The 20,500-nt window shown below is 54.3% G+C and overlaps 2 protein-coding genes across 4 annotated transcripts in view; both read right to left on the bottom strand.

Moving 5' to 3' along the window:
• Window positions 1-5,281, bottom strand: part of NOTCH3 (notch receptor 3) — a 30,999-nt gene extending 25,718 nt beyond the window's left edge. For both annotated transcript variants that reach the window (XM_037162567.2, XM_037162559.2), the window contains exons 1-2: window positions 5,097-5,281; window positions 2,443-2,521 (exon numbers count right to left, since the gene is read on the bottom strand). In XM_037162567.2, coding sequence (XP_037018462.2) covers window positions 2,443-2,521; window positions 5,097-5,208 — 191 coding nt within the window. In that variant the 5' untranslated portion in view covers window positions 5,209-5,281. The remainder of the gene's footprint in view (window positions 1-2,442; window positions 2,522-5,096) is intronic.
• Window positions 5,282-15,038: 9,757 nt separating this feature from the next.
• Window positions 15,039-18,737, bottom strand: EPHX3 (epoxide hydrolase 3). Of its 2 annotated transcripts, XM_037162429.2 has the most exons (7): window positions 18,040-18,736; window positions 17,718-17,803; window positions 17,182-17,339; window positions 16,966-17,094; window positions 15,962-16,065; window positions 15,724-15,860; window positions 15,039-15,634 (listed from the first exon to the last, which is right to left on the bottom strand). In XM_037162429.2, the coding sequence occupies exons 1-7, from the start codon at window positions 18,280-18,282 to the stop codon at window positions 15,409-15,411; spliced, it is 1,083 nt and encodes a 360-aa protein (XP_037018324.2). In that variant the 5' UTR covers window positions 18,283-18,736; the 3' UTR covers window positions 15,039-15,408. The 2 variants fall into 2 exon arrangements, with proteins under 2 accessions (XP_037018324.2, XP_037018332.2); XM_037162437.2 differs by lacking the exon at window positions 16,966-17,094 and having other exon boundaries at window positions 18,040-18,737.
• Between the last annotated feature and the right edge of the window lie 1,763 nt (window positions 18,738-20,500).

Genomic DNA, 20,500 nt, shown 5'->3' with positions numbered 1-20,500 from the left:
CAGTCCCTCCCCAAAGACCCTCGGGGCATGGACAGCCACCAGTACTGCGAACCAGGAGAGGGCGCGCTGCCGGGGTAGCCCCGAACCCAACGCAAGAGAGGGAGCGGCTGCGCGGCAGTGTCGCGGCGCCCCCGGCAGGTTCCCACGCTCTGTGCCCGCGCCCTGCCGACCGGTCGGGCCGGTTCCAGCCTCCGCCCGTGCCCCTCCCCACAGCCTGGGTTTCGGAGGAGATTGACGGAGGAAAAAGCTGACTTGCTGGGGGTGGGGGCGGGGAGACGAGGACTGGGAGACAGAGTCAAGGGCTAGAAAGACTACTTTGGGAAGAAAACTTGGGGATCCATGAGGGAGGTGACAAATTGGGGCGTCCCTGACCTTGAAGGAGACTGGGGTGTACGCGGGGAGTGGTTCCCACGGCCCAGCTCTGGGAACTGAGCCCGCTCCACTCCGGGTGATCCAGGCTCCGGGAGACCACGCGCGCCGGTGATTCACCTGTCGAGGGGCGGGGCAGCCGCGGGCTCATTCACCTGTCGGCAGCATTCCAGGCGCGGAGCTCTACGGCGCATGCGCCCGGCCCAGCGGCTCCGCCTCCCAGGTGAGTGGCTGCAGGTCGGGTAGCACTTTTCCCCACTTCCACCATTGCAGGCTCCCAACCTGAGAAGTCCGTTCAGCCGGGCTAAGCATCCCTCCCAGGTGAGCCCTGGCGGGTCTCCACTCAAAGTGCGTGTATAAGTTCAAAGGGGCTCTCCTGGATCTAAAGTCACATGTTGTTGAATAAATGAATATATGAATAGATCAATTAGTTAATGGGTACTGAGTGAAATGCTATTACTAATGACGATTTCTATAAAAGGAACCAAGCACTTCCCCATAATCTTGAGAGGTTCCCCCTTATGGCACCTACTTCCTGTGTCCCTAATGTTATTATTTACAATAGTAATAATAATCCTATTTGGCCCTCCTCACCAAAACAGGATGGCAATGAAGAAGATAAGGAAAATCAAGGAGTTGAGCCCCAAGGTCAGCAGCCATATCAACATCAGTACCGCTTCAACTTTAATCACCAGTGCAGACCACCAGAAAACCCTAAACCACAAGATGGCAAAGAGACAAAAGCAGCAGATCTCCCGGCTGAGAATCCAGCCGAGAATCCGGGAGAATCCCTCGCTCCAGAGGCTGAGCAGGGCTGTGCTGAGTAAACGCAGACTAAATGCCGGCTCACCATCTCTACCACCATCTGGTTTAGTCATCCAACAGGAGGAAATGAATACGAAATTCCAGCAATAAGAAGCGAACAGAAGACTGAAGCCAAAGACTTAAGCCCTTGGTTTTTGCCCACTGACCAGATAACTAGCTATACATTTTTTACCGAATGATGTCTCTTTTTGGTAATGATAAACATGTTTAAAACACACACACACAGCTAATGGTCTGGCATCCTGTGGGAAGAGGCCTTGGTTGGTTCGTTGACTAAGGTATTTTTTAAAAAGAAAAAAAAAACGTGGCTTTTCTCAATACAGCTATAAAAGTTTTTGAATTGTTTCATATCTGGTCAAGTTGAGATTTTCTAAGACCCTCGTAAATTTGTAATGAAAGTTTACTACTTTATTTTTTCAAAAAAGTTTACACACCGCAGCCCTGTTCATCAGAAGGTTAAATAATAAAAAAAATCCCAATTTTTTTGAGCACTTAATGTATGCCAAGCACTATGCTGAGTCCGTCATATAAAGGATTTATTTAAATCTGTACAGTCAATCTCACAAAGAAAGAACTATTATTGCCCCATTTTGCAGATGAAAAACTGAGGCTTAGAGAGCTCAACGCACTTGTGCAAGGTAACCCAGAGCCCAGAATTTAAACTGAGCTCTGTCTGCCTCTGCCCAGGTCTCTCCCAGGCTCTCTGTCTTTCCCAGGTTCTTGGGCTCCTTCCTGGTCACAAGCCATGGAGAAGCACCCCTATTTCACAGATGTGGTAAGGTTCAGAGAGAGGAAATGACTAACCCAAGGTCACAAAGCAATTAAGTGGCAGAGCAAAGCTATATCACAGGCCTCCTGTGCCCCCACCTAAAAATCTCGAGAGAAGAGAGAGTTCTCACAACTGTCAAGCCACTGCTATTGGTCCCTGAAGACCCCTCAATTAAATTATAACTACCTACATCAGGGGCTTTACACCGACCTCAGGCAGCAGAGAGTTCTATGAAGCTGGAGGTACTGGACTCACTTTCCAGACTAGGACACTGAGGCTTGATGTGGATCTGAACCCAGGCCAGGCAGACTCTCAGAGTCCCTGCTCTTAATGCTGCTGATTTCAGGGGAATCAAGAAGCTGCTGAAGCCACACACACAGGAAGCAGCAGAGTCATCCATGGTACACACACAGGCAAGGGGGTAAGACAAACCGCCTCCCCACACAGGGCCCACTAATGGCTCAGAGCCAGGCACTCACAGGCAGGCAAACTCCCGGGAGGGCAGCTGGGTGCAGCGACCTCCATTGGAACATGGGCTTCCATCCAGGCAAGGGGGGGCTGTGTGGGGGTGAATGGAGGTGGGTGGGTCAGCCAGGTGCCCAGGAACCCCAGCTCAGAGTGACAGACACCCTCCTTCCCTCTCCCAGGCAACAGCTGCATGGAGCTGGGGGTGTCTCTGCGGGTGCAGGGAGCCCCTCCATCTACAGTTCCCACGGCTCCCCACCCCGGCCCCAGCTGTTGGGCTGCAGCTGTCCCTGCCAGCTCTAGCCCTGGGAACCACAAGGCAGGGGCGGGCAGAAGGAGGCGCTGACTTGTGCCAGATGTGGGGCTCAGAAGCTGCCAGAATGGGGGTGCAGAGGCAGGAAGTGAGGGTGCTGAGTATTAAAGGGAGGTCTGGGGCTGCGTGCCCAGATCCTGGGGTAATGGAGGGGACAGGGGTAGGGAGTTGTGGGCCATAGCTCTCCCTTCCAGGGATACTGGGCATCTTCTCCAGCTGTGCAGCCCTGTGTGGTGGTGCCGGGGAGAGAGGCCGGGGCATGTACCCCAGGCACAGCCAGCACTGGGTGTTGCACGCATAGGGTGTGTGTTGAAGGGAGGGGGAGCTGGCCCCAGACATGTACTGCCCTGTCCAACATCCCTATCCCTGAGGGCTGTGTCCCTTTGGGGTGTGCCACAGTATATCTGTCCTGCCAGATAGGTCTGGGGGCATGGCCGGGTGCAAGCTAGTGGAGAATTGTGTGTGCCGGCAGGTGCGGGGCCACTGTGGGCATGTGTGTGCCCCAGAGAGATGGAAAGATGAAGGGAGATGAGAAACAGAGGCACACAAAAAAGAAAGGTAGAAACGGACAGACATAGAAAGGAGACAAAGAAGTACAAAGACAGATGAAAAAGGAAGAGACAGCAAGAGACAAAAGGAGTTGAGCTGGACATAAGAATGGGCCAGTAAGGCACATGTCCCCTTCCTCAGGGGACAAGCAGGGACAAAACACTAATAGGGGCCTGTGGGTGTTCGTGAACTCATACTGGGAGCCACATGACCCAGGCTGCGGACTGTGTGAGCCACGTGTGTTTATGTGGTATACATGGGTATACAGATGCATGTGCCATGTGTGTGGAGGCTGGATCTGTTGTGTGAAAATGTGTGTGAACTATGTATCTGGGTGTCTGTATGTGAGGCCTGTGTGGGCACAGGTGTCTGTGTATGGGTTGGGTGTGTGTGAGTTGGGCATGCCCTTGGATCTGTGTCTGAGTGTGTGAAGGCATGTGCAAGGCCTTAGGCTGAAGATGCATGCTTCGTGTGAGCATGTATGATTATACATGCATGTCAATGTGTAAGCTGTGTGTGCCACAGTGTGTCTTGTATGAGCTACAGGGTGTCTGTGGGTGTACTCTGTTCTGTGCACATCTGCACATCTCCATCTCCAAATGTGTGTCCTAGAGCTGTGTGTGTCTGGGAGTGTGTGACAGGCCATGTGAGTGCCCGCTGGCGGAGAGGGGGTGGCTGCTCCTGCCTGGTCCTGCCTGGTGCGAGGCCGGAGCGGGCACAGTCGGGGGGGGGGGGAACTGGGGGATCGGCTGGGGAGGCCAGTCCCTCCTGCATTTCCACCCCTCCTAGAACCCAGCCTCACACTGGTGCCCCGGGACTCCGGGCCTGGGCTGCTCGGCCTGTGCCCCTCCTCCGCTAGCTAGGACACCCTGGGGGGGGGGGGAATGTGCCCCCACAGCCCCCACCCGCGCCCCACCGCCCATCCCGCTTTGTCTGGCAAAGAAAGCGCGAGGCCGGCCCTGGGGGAGGGGGTGTCTAGACGGCGCGGCCATTGTCCCGAGCGAGGGAGGGGAAAGCGTAGAGGGGGAGGGGCGGGGGGCCCCAGCCCACTGGGGAGGGGCTCGGGCTGCGGGGTCCGGGCGCAGAAGCCGGAGAGGAGCACGTGGGCTCAAGCCCCCCGTCCTCCCCTCCAAGGGCGGGGACCAGGTCCAGGAGCTGCCGAATCCCGGCAACCAGGGGAGGGAGCCGGACTGGGGTCGGGGGAAGGGGCGCAGGGCACCGCTACAGCTCCAGCTCCGACACTAACTCCGGGTCTTGCAGCGCTCCGGCCTGGGAAGTTTTCTCGGAGTTCAGAGCTCCCAGAACTTCTCGCCCCCTCCCCGCCCCCCCCCCCTGGCCCCGCCAGGCCTGCGGGTTGTGGGTGGGAGGGGTGTGGGGCTTTTGTATGGGAGGGGGGGTCCCCGCCCTGGGGGCACTAAAGCTCCAATCGTGACCTTCCCAGGACTCCAAATGGGCGTGGGTTGAGAGCAAGCCCCAGATTCTTGGTATCCCCCCATTTTGAGTCCCCGATCCCTTCACCTCCTGCTCCCAGTCCCGGACTCCTGGGTCTCCTTATCCCCAACCCTGATTGCCCCTGGGCGCCAGTGTTTTCTGCCTCCAGGGCCTTGCCCCCCCCGCCCCCATTCTGAGTCCCTGCCCCTGGGGACTGGCACACAGTCCGGAGTTCCTTTGCCCCTGGCCCTGCTCTGGTCCTTGACTCCCAGGGCCCCCCACCAGCATCAGATTCCCGGATCCTCGAGTTTCGCTCTCCTCTTTCCTTTCCACCCGCCCCCCATTCGTTTCACCCTCCAGGTCCCGGCCCCTCACCTGTAGCCCCACGTCCCGCTAGCAGCAGAAATAGGAGGGGCGCCCGCACGGACGGCAGTGGCGGCAGCGGCGACATCAGGCCGCGACGGCGGCCCCGGGTCCCCAGCCCCATGGCGGCCGGCCGCGACCCTCCCTCCTCCCTCCTTCCCTAGGCTCCGGGCGCGTCCCGGGCCAGCCTCCGCGCCGCCAACTTCGCCGAAGTGAAGCTGCCCGGCTGCCCCGCCCCCGGCCCTGGAGGTTCGCCCCGCCCCGGGGCCGGCTCTGCGCTCCCTGCCCAGCCTCCCAGGGTCCCAGCCCACCCTCCACCCACCCACACAGCCTGAGACCCGCGGACCCTCAGAAACCATAGCCCGCCACGCGGGAAGACGTGGGCCCAACCAAATCGCAGTGGTAGACACACCCAGCTTGGTGATTACCTCTGGTCCCAACACATCCAGAACCGAAGACACACACAGGGCCAGGACACACACAGATCCCCAGACACCCCAAAACTGAGACCAGGAATATGCTGAGAGGCTCGGGAACACACAGCCACCATGCACAAATGCAGACACATGCACAGAGCTTCACCGGGACTTAAAATCTGAAGTCCTAGAAAACCCAAAACTCAGGCCCAGCCAAGCCTTGGGGCTGCCTCTGCTGCCTCATACCTCAGGCGCAAGCTAGGAGTCTCATGCACACCTGCAAAGACACACATACACACTCCTTACTCCCGTTCTGCTTCACAACACTGTGTGAGCCCCAAAGGTCCACCCTGGCCCTCCAGCCCCACCCCATACACCACACAGCTTTGCCACTCAATTTGATCAACTGCCTTTTCCAAAATGTCCCCATGGCAAGAATGGAGACCGCTGAACGGCCCCAAGCTCTGCCTCGCAGAAGCTGTCACCCCGGGGAAGCAAGAGCCAGACACAGACACCCCTAGCCCTCCAGAGTCAGGGCTGGGACAGAGCAAGGGGCGGAGTTTGGGGAGGGCTCACAGAGGGGTTGGTGAGGGTTCTACCTGGTGGCAGGGGGGGGGGGGGGGGGGGGGAGGGTATTTCTTCATTCATTAATTCAACAAATAGGGATAAAGCTCCAGCTCTATGTAGGCCTTTGTTCCAGAGGGGACTTCCCACAGGAGGGTCCAATGGGGGTCAGCATGGACGAACTGGAGAGATGACATCCTAGCAGAGGGACAGTCCTGCACCCAGAGGAGGGGGCAGAGTAAGGAGGGAGAATGGGCAGGCCAGGAGTGGGGCTGTCCATGAAGAGAAGGGGAGAAAGAGGTCAGGATGGCTCCCTGGTATCTGGCTGGGTGGTGGGCCTTCAGAGAGAAGGAATGGGTTGGGGGTCAAGTGCCAAATCCCAGCAGCCTGCAGATCACCCAGGAGGAGGCTGAACACTGGACCCGAACAGAGGGGTCGGAATTGGAGATAGTCACATGGACACCCCAGAGATCTTCGGGAAAATTGTAAACTTTAAAAAAATTATTTTACTGCCTGGCTGGTGTAGCTCAGTGGATTGAGCACAGGCCTGCGAACCACACCACACGATCGCAGTTCGATTCCCAGTCAGGGCACATACCGGGTTGCAGGCTGGTTTCCTGCAGGCCAGTTCCCAGCAGGGGACGCACGAAAGGCAACCATACATTGACGTTCTTCTCCCTCTCTCCTTCCTCCCTTCCCCTCTAAAGATAAATAAATAAAATCTTTAATTAAAAAAATTATTTTATTGTTCACAAATTTTAAACTTTAAAAAATACTTTAAAAATTATTTGACCAGTTTGGCTCAGTAGGTTGGGTGTTGTCTGGCAAATCAAAAGGTCACAGGTTTAATTCCTGGCTAAGGTACATGCCTGGGTGTACCTTAATTCCATGCAAGGTACGTGACTGGGCCAGTTCCCCAGTTGGGGGTGTGTGAGAGGCTACCAATCCATTGATCAAGCGATGTTTCTCTCCCTCTCTTTCTCTCTCCTTTCCCCTCTCTCTAAAAATAAATAAAATCTAGCCCTGGCTGGCATAGCTCAGTGGATTGAGCGCGGGCCTGCGAACCAGAGTATCACGGTTCGATTCCCAGTCAGGGCACATGCCTGGGTTGCAGGCCAGTTCCCAGCAGGGGACTCACAAGAGGCAACCACACATTGATGTTTCTCTCCCACTCTTTCTCCTTCCCTTCCCCTTTCTCTAAAAATAAATAAATAAAATATTAAAAATAATAATCATAAATAAATAAAATCTTTTAAAAATACTTTTAAATGCACAATAATGCAATTTCCATATGCCCTCGGTCCACATTTACCCACACTTTATCACATTTGCTTTATAATCACACACACACACACATATAAAAAAAAACAATTTGCAGACATGATGTTGGCGACTGTGTCCCCAATACAGCACTGTGTGTTCCCTAAGAACAAGGGCATTCTCTCACAGAAACACACGGCGTCTCTCCCTCAGTCCATATCCAGTGTTCTCTTGCCTCAATAGTATCCTCTGTAGCATTGCTTCTTTGCCGGTCCAGGATCTAATCCCTGATGATGTATTGCATTTACTATGTTCCTGGTTGTCCTTTAACCAGAATCAGTTCCTCAGCCTTTCTGTGACTTTCACAACATTGACATTTGTGGAGAGTCCAGGCCACTTCTCTCACAAATTTACCCGGCCAGGTTCAGGTTGTGCGTCTTTGACAGAATGACGGGTCCTCCCCAGTGCATTGTATCAGAAGGCCCCTGGCATCAGTTGCCAACACTGTCAATGTCAAACTTTGACCACTGAGTGAAGTTGGCCAAATTTCCCCTTTGTAAAACTACCATTCCCTTCCCATTCCCCCCTCCTATAAACAAATATCAATATTGTGTGGGGAGATACTTTGAGACTATTTGCAAATATCCTGGTGCCCATCAAACTTTCACTCACTGTTTGTAGCATTGGTTGAAGACTTCTTTGGTGATTGTTCTTAAAAATTAAGACAAAATCTGCACAACGTAAAATTAACTGCTTGCCTTATTAAAGTGCACAGTTCAGTGGCATTTAGTGCGATCATCACCTCTATCTGGTTCCAAGACATTCTCCTCACCCCTAAAGGAGGCCTCCTATCTATCCATTGGCAGGTGCTCCCCAACACCCCTCCCCCAGCCCCTGGGGGCCACTAATCTCCTTTCTGTCTCTATGGATTTGCCTGTCCTGGACATATCATATCAATGGAATCACACACCACATGGGCTTTTGCATCCGGCTTCTGTCACTCAGCATGATGTTTCAAGGTTCATCCACACTGTAGCATGTGTTAGTACTTCAGTCCTTCTTATGGCTGAGTAATATTCCATTGAATGGCTAAACCACATTTTGCTTATTCATTCATCCACTAATACCTTGGATGATTTTTAAATGCAGGAAGAGGAAGAAGTAAAGGAGGCAGAGAACTACCATAAGACAGAAAGGAGAAGCATGAAAAGCAAAGGGTGAAAGTTGAATGACTGACCAGGACTGGTATCAGATATGACCTCCTGCCCCCATTTGGGAGGGGAGCTATCCACCCATTGTATGGGGAGTGGGTATATGCCCATCTTATTATGATGACTGGCTGGAGACTTCTAGTGGAAAATCTGAGACTGGAACCTAGGTCTAAGTGACTCCAGGCCACACAGAGTATGAGGGGGATGGGGTGAGATTGGGGGCTGGGAAGAGAAAGACACAAAAGTTGCATAAGAAGGGGCACAGTCTGCCTCCCAAGGAGTGTGCTGAGTCAGCAGGCCCCCGGACCAGGCGCGGTGCAGCTTGAGTCCTTCCCATGCCTGTCGCCCTAGGAGAAAACCTAAGCCCTCCAGCCCTGCGGACCTTGGCCTGACCCTCTCTGGCACTTCCTACCCCTCATCATCAGACTGAGCCAAATTTCATCTTCACCCAGAAGGCCACACGGTTCCCCAATCTTTGCCCTCTGCGTGGGACACCCAGCTGGACAGAGAATCCTTTTGCTTCCTTCCCAAGCAGGAACTCACAGGAAACGTGTTCTTTTTGAAAATATATTTTCTTCTAGTTATAAGATATGCTCTACTATTTCTCACACATGCTACCCCTTTGCTCATTCTGGTCCCTCTTTCTAGCATGACTTCCTCCCCACCCTTACTCCTGTACCTGATGAACTCCTGTTCATTCTTCAAGGTTCCAGCTCTAGGAAGCCCTCCTCCCTTCCACCCCCAACTTCCCCCAGGCCAAGTTCCTCTGTCGCCTGCCCTGGGCTCCAGCTCAGCCTCGCCCACAAGGGGGTGGGGGTATCTGTGTCCTGCTCTGTCTCTGCCCTAGACTGGGAGCTCTCTGGGGCCCTGGCATCGTCCAACGTAGGGTGAGCACAGAAAGGGTGATGTGGGAGGGTTGGAGACTTAGAAAGTGGCTGACGGAGTTGAGATGCCCAGCCCAGAAGAGCCACCACAGTGGACCCAGACCACCCTCTTCGGTACCATTCTGAGTGTTTAGGGTCTGAAAAACAACCTGGGAGCTCATAGGGCAAAGACAGGGGCTTCAACAGTGGGGTAACTCCACTCCTGACCCATCTGAGAAAGGATTTTCTACTGGAATGAATGCTCTATGAGGTACTGAGCTCCCCATTTCAAGGAGCAACCAAGGAATTAGACACACATTTTGCTAAATAGGAAGTCCAGAGTCTGTTACTCTGAAGATACAGCAGCCCCTGGTCTGTGGCAGAGAAAGACAGAAAGGGGGCAGTAACGATGAAAACATTAGCAGAGGATGGCATGGGGGGAGTGGAAACAAAAGGAAGAAAGACACATGTACCGAGCTCCTAGTCTGTGTCAATCCCTTTCTGTAACCCCCCCCCCCCCACGACTTCCAGCAGACCCACTCAGCAAGCAGGAGGTGGAGTCCTGACTCCAAGGTCCTGCTGCTGTCCTCCAGCCACTGTGACAGGACCAGCCCAAGGTGTCCTGATCCCTGGGGGACAGGACATTGAAGAAGACTATTCCCACGGCCTTGCAGGGACAGCTGCACAGTTCCCAATGTGTCGGGGTAGGGGAGGCTTGAACCCTCTTCTGCCCTTGCTGGCTGCCCTGACTGGGGACCGCATTTCTCCTCAATGAGTCAGTCCCCAGGGATTGGTGACCTGGGGCCAGGCCAACATACAGCTGCTGGGCCCAGGCCTGCTGACCAGGAACCTGAGATCATGTCCTTCGCTTCTCTGCCTGGGACCACAGTCCTGCCCTCTGCATGGAAGTTGGGGGCAGGTCTTGCTGCCCAGGCAGTGAGCTGTGGGAGCCCAACCAGGACCAGTAGGGGTGAGGGCTCCTGGGTGGGTCCTGGGCAAGAGGGGGACGGCTGGAGGGAGACCACGGGCTGTAGGCTGCAGACCCAGCCAGGTCTCTTGGCCACTGCCTTTCTGGGGCCCTCTCACGCTCAAACCCTTCATGGCTCCCCACTGCCCAGAGTGACAATCTTCCCACCTTCCCAGCTTCACCTGCTGTCCCAGCTGTCTCCATCCTTGCATAGGCTGCACCCGCTGCTGCTGGCTCCCTTCTCATACGCAGAGGGCTCCTTCCACCTTCCAGCTCTTCTTCACTCAATTATTCAGCAAACACTTACTGAGTCCCTATTTACTTGGTGTCAGGCCCTATTATGTACAGGAAGAGAGGACCAACACAGAGCAAGTTTTTGCCTTGATAAGGAAGAGAGGAGAGAAACAAGACTGTAAACAAATAAAAACCATCATGCATGACATGAGAAAAAGAGATTTCAGAGTTGGAGAGGGGGTGGTCTGATTTTGCTGATGAGGGGACCTCAGATCTGAGACTTGAGGGAAAAGCTAGTGAGGCAAACAGCCAGAGGAAGGGTATTCCAGGCAGAGAGAACAGCATTTGCAAAGGCCCAAGGAGAAAGGGTAGGGTGGTTGAGAGGAACAGCGAGGAGGCCAGGGGGCTGGGTGCGGAGTGAGCAAGGAGTGGGAGGTCAAGGACAGGGGCCAAGTCCCAAGAAGCTGAAAGGTCTGGGATTCTGTCCCAAGCACAGTAGATGCCACTAGAGGGTTTTAGGCAAGGGAAGCTGACCTGAGGCTGTAAAAGATCACTCTGGAAGTTCTGCCACCTCTTCTCCCAAGGAGAAGCTATACACGGCCCCCTTCTGGCTCCCACGATCCCTTGCATCTCAGCTCCCACCCCACCATGTGATTCTGCCTGGCTCCCACATAAGATTTTGAGTTCTGTGGGCATCTGTCTTGCTCATTGCTGAATCTCCAATGTCTAGCATGAAGCCCAGTACACAGTAGGTGAAAAAATTGTCAGTTAACAAATGACTGTGCTCTGTACACCTTGGAGCCAAATACTGCTCAGGAGATGGAACCTGAATATGCCCAGTACCAGCTCTTGAGATGTCCCTGTCTGGACACAGACACATCTAACCCCCATTAGATGAGGACTGGGTCAGAGGAAGGGCTGGGGGCTGGTGGAGCTTCCTGGAGGGGGAGGGGATGTGAGAGCTGAATGTGGAAGAAAGAATAGGGAGAAGGGAATCCACTTCAGTTGGAGCACCAACTGAATCTACAGCTCCAGACAGGGAAAGAGGGGAGGCTACTCCTCACCCCTTCTGGGGGCTGTGGTTTCCCTCCACTGGGTGGGACAGCTAGTGAATGAAAACAGGCTCATGCTTTCGGCCTCACAAACTCTGGGCTCAGGCCACTCCAACCTTCCATGGCCGAACCCTCACTCAGGACCTCATCTTCTTACGTTCATCTCTGGACCATAATGTTCAGATGTCCCTTAACTTTCTGTCTTTGCCTCCCTGGCTCTTGAAACTTAGTCTTTCTTCCTGCAGGTGTGGCACTTGCCCTCTCCACCATTTCTCTTGCTTTGGAGAAGAGAAGTACTTCTTCATGCCCTCACTGCCCTTCGGGTTTTTCATTCCCTCCTCCCTTGGCCATAGGGAGGAGGTCTCTTCCATGAGAAAGTAAAATTCACAGCGAATGCATGCTCATTTCTCATGCCTCACCCAGCCTCCAAGTTCCTGTCTCCATCACCACAGCTCCGCCTACCTGCCCCCCCCCCTCCGGCCCCACTGCCACTGGCTTCATCTTCCCCATCTACCACTCCACTCTATGCCCTGAGAGGTTGACCTCTCCAAGCTGTATCAATGGCAGCCTTGTCCTCTGACTTCCAGGTGGGTTTGGCCAATAGGAGGTACTGGCAGAAGAAGCCTGAAGAGAGAATGGGATATTAATCTTCCTTGTAGGGTCGCTTCAGTTGACTGTGTCCTTTAACTAAAGGCTCTGTCCACACACATCTCTCCCTGGGCTCTGATAACCTTCTTTCCTCTTGCCCAGTCTGGGGAACCCAGAGATGGTAATGGCTCTCACCCCACTGGTTTCCCCAAACCCCGATGTATCTGGTCCCTGTAGCAAACCTGACTCAAATCACCCTATCTGAACGTGCCAGTTGTTTCCTCCAGGCCCCCCACTGGGGTCCACACTCTCCCTTCCCTGTCCCTGCTAAACCACATTCAGAGCATCCATGCCCTCTGTCCTCAGTTCCCGCTAGGGATTCCCTGCTCAGATCTGCATGGCTTAGTCCTCTCCATCTCTCAGTGCCTTTTCACTAGCAGTTATACCCTTCCTCCTTGAATCCCCTCCTCCGTTGCTGGGACACCATGCTTGCCTCCCTTCCTTCTGTGGCCTCTCTCCTCTCCCCGTCTCTTATATACTGGGGGCACCCAGGGCTCAGTCTCCAGTCCTGTTCCCTACTCTGTTCTGGGGAGACTTCATCCTCTCACCCAGCTTCAGAATTCTTCTGCCCTGCTGGGCCATCTGTCTTTAACCCATTAGATGCTTCTAGGTCCCTGCCCCAGGGGTCCAACCCCCTAGTAATATTTTAGACACACAGATCTGTCCAGGACCCACTGCTGCTGGCCTCCATCACACTGGGACCACACACTCCTGACCTGCTGTTTGAAGTTCTTTGCAATCGCTTGTCTTCCCATCCCAAGCTTTGATCCTGGTGTCACAGAAACGCCACATCAGCAGTGCATGGGAGCACATACTTGCAGGGTTCAGCTCCAAGGCCACCTCCTCCAGGCAGCCTTTCCTCCCCTCCCCCTAGGTATATATATATATATCCCTCCCCATTTCTTCGATTGGCTTGGGCTTGATCAAACAGGGCTGAGTGTCTGTGCCCGGCTTCGTCCCCACCCCTCCTCTGTTGAGGGGCTAGAGGCTTAGAGCTGGTGGTAGAAACAGTTGAATGAACGAAAGCATGAATAAGTGAATGATGAAAGGGAAGGCGGGAGCTCGGAGCTGGAAAAGACCGAGGCGGAGCTTAGTTGAATCCACAGCCCAGCAGTCCCATTCCAAGCCTTCACGGTCTTCGCTCCCGTTCCAGCCCCGTGGCTGGAAGACGCGCCAGGACTGGCGGAGGCTGGAAGAGGGCTTCGGTTGAGCCACGACTCGCTACTGGCTCATTCTTCAGGACTCTGCCCAATCAACGCGATCGCGTTCGTACCCCCGCCCCTGCTTCCCCGAGGCAGCCCCAGAGGCGGAAGATGGCGCCTTCTTGTTACCCCGGCAACCGTCCGCCGACACCGTCGCTCCGGCAACTGTCCGAGGCCTCCAGTCAGCCTTCTCCAGGGCCCCTCTGGTCACCCAGACAACTGCTACCCGTTCCGGTCAACCATCAGCCCTTCCCCTGTCACTCTGGCAACGGTCGTCCGAACCTCCACCCCCTTGACACATAGTCCTGCTCGCCCAGGACCTCCGCCCCAAGCTCCTCCCGCTCATCTCCGGGCCCCCAGAGGGGCACTGCTCCAACCCTGGCCGAGGGTCCCAGGGTCTCTGGTCACCGCCTCATGCTGAGGCTGCGATTCCTGCTAACATTCTTGAGTGGAACGGTCCAGCCACTACAAAGAGCTTTTCAAAATGCAAGCCATGTCGCTCTCCTGTTGAACCCCGCCCCCCCTCCCCAAATCGAGTACAAACTCCTAGGTCTGGCTGCTTTCTTCCTTGCTCTGCGGCAGCAGCCACATATCTCGTTGTTACTCCAGTAGCCTGAGCTTATTCCAGCTTCCCACCTTCCGATTTATTGCTCCCCACTCCTGAAAATCGTGCTCCCCAGCAACGGAAGTCTCTCCCAAAGCCGGCCTCACACAGTTCTGATGCCTCACCTGTTAACCCCAGAATGAGGCCGTGCCCTTGTTCACACTATCCCACCTGCCTAGAACAGTGTCTGACACATGATGAGTGACAGGATATACGGGGGACAAGGGAGAGCAGAGGGATTGACCAGCAGGCAGGCCCAACCCGGAGATAAGAATGTATGTGCAAGGTCCCTGGAGAGATTCACCGTGCTGCAGTTCATGACACTGTCCCCAAAGGTCAGACAAAGGTTGGGGAGATAGAAGTTTGTGCTGTGACTTGTCTGGGGCTGAGTAGTCCACCCTTGACTTGTGTCATCCTAATTGGGAGGTTGGGAGCCTTAGGCCCCCAGAAATTATCAACAGGTACAGGTGAATTTGGAGATGACTCCAGAAGCCGAAGAAGTAGGCCTCAGACCTCAGATGGCCATTCATGAAGAGAACTGACCCTTTCTTGTGCCCCAGAATTTCACATATGCTAAGGGAGCTGACACCTGTTTTCCCAAGGGTCTGAGACTAGATCCCAGGCTGGTATGAGAGAACTTGAACTTTCAAGGCCTGGAGTCATGACTGGGTGATTATGGGAGGGCGCTGCCCAGGGCCTGGCCGGAGAGGGGTCTGGACAGCCACCTGCCTGTGCAGGTGGGTCCTCCCTTGGTGAGGTGGTCAGAAGCCAGGCATGAGGCCCCCTACACTAGGAACACCCTCAGAAGCACTGTCTAATATAACTCTTTATGCTGATGCCCTTAAAAGATTGCTGGTGTGACTGTGGCACTGAATTTTTAATCATATTTAATTTTAATTAATTTGCAAATAAGTGAAAGTAGGCTGATGTGACTACAGTACTGTATTGTACAAAGCAGCATTTAGCTGAAGACCCAGACTGGAGGTAGAAGCCAGGGACAGGAAGGTCAGGGTTTATGGTTTAGGAGGCACTGATTTCAGTGAGAAAACTGGGGTCTCAGGGAAGGAAGAGAAATCACTCAACATCCGTCTCCACAGAATAGAGGCATCCCTGGTTTTCTGGGGTCAAAGTGCTTGCTCAAACATGCACATTCAGGTTTGTGTGTGGGTTGGTGTACCCCAGGGCACCTAGAGATGCACTAGTGAGTGATTTCGGAGTTCCAGATCTATGCATGATCCAGGAGACCACCTGAATGTATGCTGTGTGTACTCGTGGGTGCACACAGGCCAGTGAATGAGGGCTACTAGTGCAGCAGATCTTGCAAGAAGGCCCACATGTACTGGTGCATTTCCTCAGGGTGGCTCTGTGGGATCCAGTGCCCCACACCTGGCAGAATGTGAGTCTCCAGCCGGCCAGGCACAAAGCGGTTGCTGATGGCCCCCACCAGCCCCTGCTCCAAGTAGGTATCTTTCTCCCCCCACAGCAGCAGAGTAGGCGTGGCCAGCTCCTGGGGCTCCAGAGGGAAGTTCCTATGGCCAACACAGACAGGGAGAAGAAAGGCTGCCCCCACCTCCTTCCCCACCAACTCTCCTGAGCTTCTGCCTGGATCTGGTCTTACCTTATGAGGTTTCGGTAGTAATTGAGGGGTCCAGTGAGGCCACTGGGCTGTGAGAAGTCATAAAGGAAGGCCTCAAGCTCACTGGGGCTCAAGTGTGGGATGCCACTCTTGTGGTGGGTGAGGGTGGTCTTCAGGATCTTGAAAAATGGCAGAACTCTGGCTTCAGTGCTCAACCTATCCCAGTTCCAACCATTCGCCCACCATTCCCTCCCACCCCCAGGCCTTCATCCCGCTTCACCTGGAAGTCAGACATTGACAGCAACTTCTCGGGCAGCCAGGGGAGCTGGAACAGGAACAGGTAGTTGGAACGGAAGAGTTGGCTAATGTGGCGCATCGAGTATGCTAGGGGGAGGAGAATGCAGACATGAGGCCTGGGCCTAGGGTGGCTCCACACCCCTGCACCACTATACACACTCTAGTCAGATGTGCTAACACTCAGGCATGCAGCCGCCTCCTGCCTGAGCCTGTGAAGACACCTGACGACTCCCCTCCCCCTGACACCAGCTTCCCTCCAAACTGAGGGAAGTTGGTGGGTATAGTCACTATATCCACAAAATGGAGGCATCTCCCTCTGCAGCTCCTGGGAGCTCCCCACAGCCACTAGTGTGCTTCCCTTGCCCAGGCCTGCTTCATTCACCAAACACTTACTGAGCACCTACTGTGTGCCAGGCCCTGTTCTAGACTCTGGAAACACAGCAGTGAACAGAATAGATAAAAGTCCCTTGCCCACAGGGAGTGAGATGGAGACAGGCAAGAAACAACAATGACAGAGAGAGAGAGAGAGAATGAGAATAGAGTTGTGACTATGATAATGCTGGGAATTAAAATCAGGTGATGTGATGAACTAAACAACTAAAATAGCATGAGATGCCATGAAGCCAGAGATGGCATCTCATGCTATTTTAGTTGTTTAGTTACCTATGTCTTCACTGCTAGAAGAAAGCCATTTAACCTCTCTCTTTATCCAACTGGACCATGGGGATAATAACACTTCCACAAGCCTAGGAGACTTTTGTAGGTTACTGTATGGGGCTCCCTGTCAGAGAAATTGTTACCCGTAAGTGCTCAAAAAATGTGAGTTACTGCTAAGTGTATTGTCATTGACTGTAGACTGGAAGTGCCACAGGGGAAGGCACCCCACCCCTAGCCCCTGGAGTGTTGACTGGTGGCCTGATAAGTGTAGACACAAACACCTGCCCCTTCAAACAAATACATTCCAGTGTCCTGGACTCTGTGACATACCCTGGTACACTGACAAGGGGGGACCACTGACCACCACCATCCGCTCCACTAGGGATGGGTAGTAAATGGAGAAATTCCACGCTATGACTGCACCCCAGTCATGGGCCACAAGGATGCACTTGAAGTAACCTGGGGGATCAGAGGAACTGGAGTAAGTATGATACCAGGTGAATCAGGGGTGGGCAAGTCAGGGGTGAGGCAGGGGCATGTCCCCACCCAGGCCCAAGATGACATCCTGGATGTCTGCAGTCAGCAGGTCCATATCGTAACAGCCTACATCCCTGGGTGCATCGGAAGAGCCATATCCACGCAGGTCTACAGCCACCACGTGGAAGCGGCTCTGGAACTCCCGGAGCTGGTAGCGCCAGGAAAACCTGTCCAGCAGGGGGAAGAGGGAGGGAGGTTGAGTCAGGGTCCCCAAGCTGTACCTCCACCCTAACACAGAAGGGGCCTTCAGGGACCCCACCTTCCTGCTCTGGACTTCTAAGAAAGGAGGATGAGGAACCGCAGGCCCAGGACGAAGTTACTGCGAGCTGGATCCCAGGGGGGTGTTAACATAGATTCCTTTGTTTCATCCCTTAGGGCCTCTGGTCCCTAGGTCCTCCAATGGACCTCTGCCCCAAAGCGCCCCATCTGGGCCCAATATCTTTGTGCTTCCAGTCTACCCAGCCTTGGTCCCTCCTCCTCCCGGGTAGTCCAAGCTCCATTTGCCCCCAGTCCTGTGCACCCAGGCCCCTGGGCCTCAGACATACCAGTTCTCAGGGAAGCCATGCAGAAACAGCATGAGGGGCCCGTTACCGCGCCCAGCAGAGACATAGTGCAGGCGCAGGCCCGAGCTCTGGAAGAGGCACAGCATGAGATCTAGGGAACCTCTCTTTCCTGGAAAACCCCTTCCTTAGGCTTGAAACTCTCCTTCCCAAATCGACCCTCCCCAGGCCCCCACCCACCCCCGCCTCAGCCTTGTGGCAACTTAGATTTGAATTCAATATTTTGAGCTTAGCTGGCTACTACGCCCTGGTCCCGCCTCCCAAGCTGCTGTACCCTCGCAACCCTGACGGCATCCCTTGCGCTCACCTTGAGGGTCAGGAAGCTGTGCTTGCCTAACACTGGGTCACTCAAGCAGGCCGGTGGAGTGCGCCGGGGGCGTCCGCAACAGCCACGCCGGGGTCGGCACAGCACGTGTGTGAGCGCGATGCAGCCGTAGACGGCGGCGGCCGCCAGCGCCGCGAAGAACACCAGGCTCCACAAGAAGGCACGCAGCAGCTTCAGGGTGAGGCGGGACGGCGCCAGCAGCGCTGTCACCACCAGCTCGGGCATTTCACCGTGTTCCGGAACGACCGTGCTGACGTCGGGGGTCTCGGCCAGGGGCGCGGGCCACAGTGGCGAGGCGGGGTCTGGGCTGGGGAGCCCACCGCCTTTAGCCAGAAGTCCCTCCGTGCCGTCGGGGCTTGCGGAACGTGCGGAGAGAAGGTCCGGCGGCTCAAGCCGAAACCGCCACCCCACACGATTTACCTGAGTGCCAGGTAAACACCTGGGTGCGACCGTCACAGACACGCAGGATAGGGTGCGGGGGGGTGGAGCCTGTGAAGGCCAGACTTTGGTGGTGGGGAGGAACCTTGGTGCCAGGGGGTGAGGGGAATTGGACCGGTGGGCGGGGCTTAGGGGGCGTGGTCTAGTAGACTCCCACAGCAGGTGGTTGTGGGGGTCTAAACTCTTGAGGAAGATTGGGGTCCTGCACTATTGCACTAACAGGAAAGAGGGGGCCTCCTGGGTGAAACGGGAGGAGCCTGGAGCAGTGAAGGACCCGTGAGGGCGGACCCAACCTGGCCCAGAAGCGTTGCATGGCTTGGGGGGCGTGGTCTATAATAGTAGACGGGGTGGGGTGGGGGATAAGGCGGAGCCCAAAGAAGACGGGGTCTAATGTTGAGTGGAGAAGGCCTGAGTAAGGGCTGCGCCAATGAGGCGAGGGGGGTGGTGCCAGACCCTAATATGGTAGGTCAGGAGGCCCCGGAAATGGAAGGGTGGGGCAGGCTGCATTACAGTTGAGATAAGGATGGCGGCGCAGGAAATTGCTGCAGCCTGAAGAAGCTTCCGTAGCCCGGGCCGCGGCCTCCCGGGAGCTCCTGATCCTGGAGCGCGCGACCATCTCCGCAGCTTGGCTCGGAGGGACATAACAGCGCCTTCACGAAGCCCTGTCCCTACCGCGAGTCCTGTAGCCTCGATCCCGCGCTAGCCTGTAACTGGCCCAGCGGGCCGCCGGCCCGCCCCTGCTCATCTGTGATTGGACTGCGGAAATCATTTGATGCACAGGCCAGCGTCCCATCAGAGAGAGCCAATCTGCAAATGTTGAAGCTCGGATTCCACCGATGACAGCCTTTAGTGGCGGATGCTCTGTCTCCGCGCAGAGCCGGACCAGTTGAGTCACTAGGACTGTGGCCGAAAGAGGAAGCGGGGGCAGGCCGGGAGAGAGGCTTCTTCCTCTTTGTTTTGTAACCTTTCCCCAGGATCCTGAATATTTCAGGATCATTCATTTAATGATCCTTGTAACAACCCTATTACGTGTAGGTGCTATTATCACATCACTGCATTGGACCATGAACCTGCAATTCGAGAACTGAGTCATTTGCCTAAAGCCATACAGCTGGCTAAACAGCAATCAAGGATTTTGGGAAAAAAGCAGCCATCTTGGGCTCCACCTCTCCTGCCTGGTGACAACCATTGGAACGCTTTTAGCTTTCTGCTGGTATCCTAGGTATCTAAATGTGCTTATGTGCCTATTTCTCAATTAGCAATTTGGGGTATTATCCAATGACTTGGTCATGTCAAGACCACTGAACATGCTGTTTCCATCTGTAGTTTTCCTACTGGATCATCCACTTGAAACACTTTTTTTTTTTTTGGTCATCTCCCACCTCTCCTGCCACCTCCCACTGTTAACCTTACCTTTGTATTGTCAACACGAAACATTATACTGTTCTGGAGCCATAATTAAGTCTATGAGTTGCTGCTTAAAGGGGAATAATGGTTTATATGGTTCAGCCTGAGTAAGCAATGCACTCAGTCAAGTGGCCATCTATGATTTATACTGCCTGTATTGTACGTTTGACCTCCCTGCACTTACTGCCTTTCTTTTCTTGCATGAGACTAGCCTGTGTCATAGCTTTAATTTCTTTCACACCTTCCATAAAAATCAATTCTATGAACACTTGACAATCCTGGTATCTGAGTTTTCTAATCTGGCTGCAGGTGGTGGCGTCTGGAGACATCCTTTCTTCCTATGCTACACAACACTGACTCATTCCCACCCTCAACCCCCAGCTCTACCCTCCAACAAAAAGTACTCACAGGGTAATTTTATATTCAGTACAAATGTTTATTTTTGCAATGAGAACTGCACAAAAAAAAACCTTTAGTATATAAGTGAAAAGTCTACGAATTCCCTTCTACAAATGTCTAAAGTGTTTAATACAAGTCTCAGATTCACTGACATAATTATTGGCCAAGCGATCCGTGCATACAGTACAGTGGGGGCTTG

Source organism: Artibeus jamaicensis, unplaced genomic scaffold (assembly GCF_021234435.1).
Source record: "Artibeus jamaicensis isolate MK-2021 breed Jamaican fruit bat unplaced genomic scaffold, CSHL_Jam_final contig_477, whole genome shotgun sequence".
Classification (NCBI taxonomy): domain Eukaryota; kingdom Metazoa; phylum Chordata; class Mammalia; order Chiroptera; family Phyllostomidae; genus Artibeus; species Artibeus jamaicensis.
The sequence above is the reverse complement of the archived record's forward strand: the minus strand, read 5'-3'. Positions and strand labels throughout refer to the sequence as shown.

Excerpts from the sequence above, each read along its gene's own strand:
- EPHX3 (XM_037162429.2), bottom strand. The coding sequence starts at position 18,282 with ATGCCCGAGCTGGTGGTGACAGCGCTGCTGGCGCCGTCCCGCCTCACC. Across the intron at positions 17,095-17,181 it reads GGATGTCATCTTGGGCCTGG|GTTACTTCAAGTGCATCCTT; the intron begins GTGGGGACATGC and ends CTGATCCCCCAG. Across the intron at positions 15,861-15,961 it reads TGTCAATGTCTGACTTCCAG|ATCCTGAAGACCACCCTCAC; the intron begins GTGAAGCGGGAT and ends CCATTTTTCAAG.